The 4,763-nt window shown below is 37.4% G+C and overlaps 1 protein-coding gene across 1 annotated transcript in view; it reads right to left on the bottom strand.

Annotated features, from left to right (window-relative positions):
- The window catches only part of LOC106535019 (uncharacterized), a gene marked incomplete at both ends in the record, with an annotated part of 25,309 nt that overhangs the window by 2,520 nt on the left and 18,026 nt on the right, over positions 1-4,763 (bottom strand). The window contains 5 exon segments of the mRNA XM_014031871.1: positions 1,135-1,261; positions 1,830-1,955; positions 2,153-2,191; positions 2,441-2,569; positions 3,974-4,120. Coding sequence (XP_013887325.1) covers positions 1,135-1,261; positions 1,830-1,955; positions 2,153-2,191; positions 2,441-2,569; positions 3,974-4,120 — 568 coding nt within the window.

Here is a 4,763-nt window from a genome sequence, read left to right as displayed (position 1 = left end):
GTCTTATTGCACAAATTAAAATCCAGCTACACGTATTTCTATTGATGTCATTTCCCCGCTAGAAAAATTGTGTGAGGCAAATAAGTTTAAATCAAATAAGCAAAAGAGGATTGAGTTAAAATAAATAAAAGGTATTCAAGCTACGTTTTGAGCATCCAAAATGCGCCCAACACTTCAAGCTGGCTGCTTGTGAGCTTTCAGGTCAGACGTGTTCGGACTGTCAGGAAGCGCCTCTGTTGTTTTCTTCTGCTGGTCTCTGTTTAATGGTGGATGAAATAAAGAAAGTGGCGGTGCTTTATTTACTTTGAGCAAGCGAATGTCGTGCTCACAAGATAAATAATCTACCAGATAATTCAGAGGTGGTCTGTTCAGTGAGTTTCACTCCAGGAGCTGATGATGAGCGCTAGTGTCATGGTAGTAGGGATGGGTACCGAATTCGATACTTTTTTAAGTACAGACCAAATTCTGTCAGTACTACTGAGAACCTATTCACGTAAGATCAAACGTTTCCATGTTTCAGTTCCTTAACGCATCATTGCAACCATATTGGCATAAGAGTGGTGAGTTTTCCATGCTTGTCCTGAATGCAACATCACACAAGAGCATAATGACATCAGCAGCCGCTGGTAAACAGAGCTCAGAACGTAGCTTGAAAGCTAGCGAGCCTCTCAGCCATCACAGGAGACGTCAGCAGCTTATCGAGGTTTTCGAGCAACAAGCCCCTTATACTTGTGAGCGGCTACGTATGAGGTGTTTTTGGGAAACTGTAGTCGGTGATTTTACCATTTTCTTTTACAACTTCGGTGAATTTAACAACTACTTCTACTTCCTGTTGTTTTCTTCTTCGACGTCATTTTCACCAGTAGAAACAGCCGGTTGTTGATCACGTGACTCCTGTGATGCGAAAAAAGTGTTTCCATAGCAGTTTTGTGAAATACACCAATTTCGATACAGCCGAAAAACCACCTCATCCTAGGGAAAAACCATTTTGTCGAAAAACATCAGTTTTTTCTAAATTGACGCGTTTTACATTGAGCAAATTTATTTTCGAAATTCTAATTCGCACATTTTCACGGTCAATGGAAACGCAGCTTGAGAGAGTAAAAACCATGGAAGCGTTTATAAACAGCTCACCCATCGCCACGTTGGTGCTCCAAGGTACTCTCATCCTAAAGATGTTGTGAGGAGGGGAGTGTTTCTGGAGGCTGTACCAAACACCGATCCGATCAGCATCTCGAGGATTCTCGAACTCAACAAAAACCTGGAATAAAAACATTCAGAGTCAAACAGGAAGTATTTAAAGTGCCTGTGACATGCATATTCTTCAAATACAAAACATCAAAGTAAATATATTTATTTTTAAGAAAGTTGGAATAATACACACAATTTTACCCATTTTGCCCTTTAATTGGCATATTTTCTTTTGAACTTGATTCAGCCTAAGTGAAACAGGAAGTGACATCAAAGGGGAATTCTTTAAGAAAACTCTCTGGTCTTTGTTTAATGAAACAATACTATTTGAACTCTTCTTCATCTCTCTCTGATGGTGACTCAAAATAATCTTAAGAAACATCAGATTGTTCTCTACAGTCTGTGTTGTAGCACTACTCTGTTCACATTCAGACATTCCCCTTCGACATCACTTCCTGTTACTTTACAGGCAAATATCTCAACAAATGTTCATCCCAGCAGCGTGAAATTTACTTTGCAATATTTTACCAATGTCATCTTTTCAAAAATGCATTCATATGTATTACAAAAATTTAACGTCACAGGCACTTTAAAACATGAAAACACATTTTTTGAGTGTTTATTGTGTTTTTTAATACCTTGTTGAGCAGAGGAAAGACGTTTTTCACAGATTGGATTTTCTTCAGCTCCTCCCTGAGATTCCTGACTTCGCTGGGCGAGATGTTCCTGATGTAGATTGTGCGCTCTTTGTCATCGCTCACTTTCTGCTCCAGAAAAACAAGCACACTGTTTTAACATTGGGACAGTATGTTTAAACACAACATATAATCTTAGGGCATGTTTTAATTGGCTAAGGCTCAGTCGGTAACACAGACAAACCTTTTAAAATTAAATTAATGTCAATCTAAGCCATGATTCAAAGTCAAACATAAAACAAGAGGACTGGAACAAATTTACTTACAAACTCAATCATTTCCATCAGAGATTTGTAAAATTCAAACTGAAACAACAAGAGGGGAGGGGAAGACATGCGGGTATCACAGGTTCAGAGCAATGAAGCTAAAACATTTTATATCCACTCTGTAAAAAGGGCGTTCACAAAACAAATCTCAAATCTTGAAAATAATCAGCCAGACAACTACATTTCTTTAACCGTCACAAGAGATTATTTAAAACATTTCATCTGTCATCCTATATTTTTAAGTCCTTCAACTCTCATGAAATGAAAGAAAAAAATCTATTTTCTTACCGGTGCCATGGAAAACTCTATCCTGACGATCTTTGCATACAGTTGGGATCCTTTGAGGGTAAAGAGTTTCTTTTGTGAAGCCACACAAACATCCCGTGCTTTTCCACGGTTCGGCATGAGCACAAATGCCTGAAAATAAACACACAAACAGTTACTGCAACAGTTCAATCCACTGATAACGTATTTCATACTGTGTCCTATAAATGTGGAGCGTTTTAGTTTCAACTGCTCAAAGCCAGATTTAAGAGAGTGTGGGCAACTTTTGGGGCCATATCAACTGTTTCTGACTCCTCCAAATTAAAAGACTGAGAATGTACTATTTAGAGGCTTTTAGTCACATAAAAGCAAAGCTCCTTTCAAAACACACACACAAAAAAAATCTACAAACTTAAAATTACTACATCATTTACTTGTTTTGCATTTTTTTGAATTATTAAGCAATAGAAACCTCCCAGAAATGTTTATGCGTTTGGTAAGTATAAAAGGTTTCAACTAATTAAAACTTTATTCTAGTGATCCAGACTTGAAACTCAATGGAAAACATTCATTCATTTAAAGCAATAAAACTAATTAGTAGGGGTGTAAATAAATATTAATAGACTGAAATATCACAATATTTCATTTCCTGATACTGTATGGATTTTTGATTAAGGCATAATAGATGGAAGCTGTAAGAGGAAATATTTAATACAAATACAGTTCTCACTGTTGTTCATAACAATAAACTGATTATAACGCATGGTGATATATTTTAAAACTAAACTCTTTTAGAGAAAACCAAAGGAAATATATCACATTGCTAACAGGATTGCAATATTTTATGATATATTGTGATATGTATCATATCACCAAATTCTTGACAATACAGTACACAGCCCTAGTAATTTGGACCCAGGACCAACTCTGTTCATTTCCTTGAAAAAGGGGTCAGTGTTGCCAGATTGGGCTGGTTTCTGCCCAACTGGGCTGCTTTTGAACACGATGGGCTGGAAAAAACAGCTTTGGGCTGGTTGTTAAAATTTGGGCTGCTTTTTACCACATTTGGCGGGTTTTTTGAAAGTATTCATAAGGAAATTATATCAAACTATCAAGTGTCACTACGAAATGATATTGGTTAATATCAACTGTAAATGCACAAAATAGAAAGGAAACTGGGTTTCTGAGGACCTACCCCCTCCTTCTGCAACACAATTTGAGGGCTATTACACACACACACACACACACACACACACACACACACACACACACACACACACACACACACAATGTAAATAGTTCCACGTCTTTAACATAAGTCTCAACGGACGTTAAGATTTGGGCTGTTTTTTTGTGGTTGGGCGAGTTTTACGTTGCATTTGGGCTGGAAACTGTCAGTCCAATCTGGCAACCCTGGGAGGGGTTTAATTGTACTAAAACCAGCCAACAGTAAAAGTTAGCCGCAGTCTGGTTTAAACTTCCAGGTTTAGGCTAGAGATATGTTATTCCATATTATTCAAGAGTTATAAATCAGCAGGAAAAAGATTTAAAACCTACCACGCATTTCTGAGGGATAACATATATGTGGTCGTTCTCGTAAATGAATCCAAACTTGTAGAACAGACTGGCAACGTCCTTCTCTGTGTAGCAGCCGTCGTGATACGATGGCAGGTTGGTTATTAAAACCAGGCCTAAGTTAATGAGCTGAGAGACGACAATGCAACAGAAAAACATTTTAACAGCTATACGAAAAAAGACAATCATTAGCATTCAAATAAACACAGCTTTAAAGAAATTAATAGTTTTAATACGTTTAAAAAGAAGTTACTCAATATTCATTAAAGTCACAATGTTCCTCATGCAGTGAGAATGGGTAGGAGATCTCTTCAGGACATTGCCAACATATTCAACTTTGTCCTTGTTATGAATTTCAGGCAAGAAAGAACTCATGGCGCAGGCTGATTAAAGGCTCCAAAAAACAAAGTATTTATTAACAAAAAGGTGCTGACGGGGTAGCTCAAAAAACTTAAGAGTGGCATGGCAAGACAAGGCACAATACATAACAATACCAAACATACAGGCTGTGAACAGCACATTGGGCCTCATGCAAGAACCGTTCGTACGCACAGATTTGTTCTTAAGTTGTGCGTACGAGTGATTTAGGAGAATTTGTGACATTCACCAATGTTTTCGTATTCTAAGATTTTTTTCAGATACGAACAAAATTTACGAGTGGTCCAGACCTGTCGTATATTTTACGAGCAGTCTGCTGTTATCCAGACGGGTTTTCCTCACTAATAACTTTATATTTCGTTAGTTTGAAGACATTTTGAGTTGAAAATAAATC

Source organism: Austrofundulus limnaeus, unplaced genomic scaffold (assembly GCF_001266775.1).
Source record: "Austrofundulus limnaeus strain Quisiro unplaced genomic scaffold, Austrofundulus_limnaeus-1.0 Scaffold1340, whole genome shotgun sequence".
NCBI classification, from domain to species: Eukaryota; Metazoa; Chordata; class Actinopteri; order Cyprinodontiformes; family Rivulidae; genus Austrofundulus; species Austrofundulus limnaeus.
Note: the sequence above shows the minus strand (reverse complement) of the source record. Positions and strands in the feature narration are given on the sequence as shown.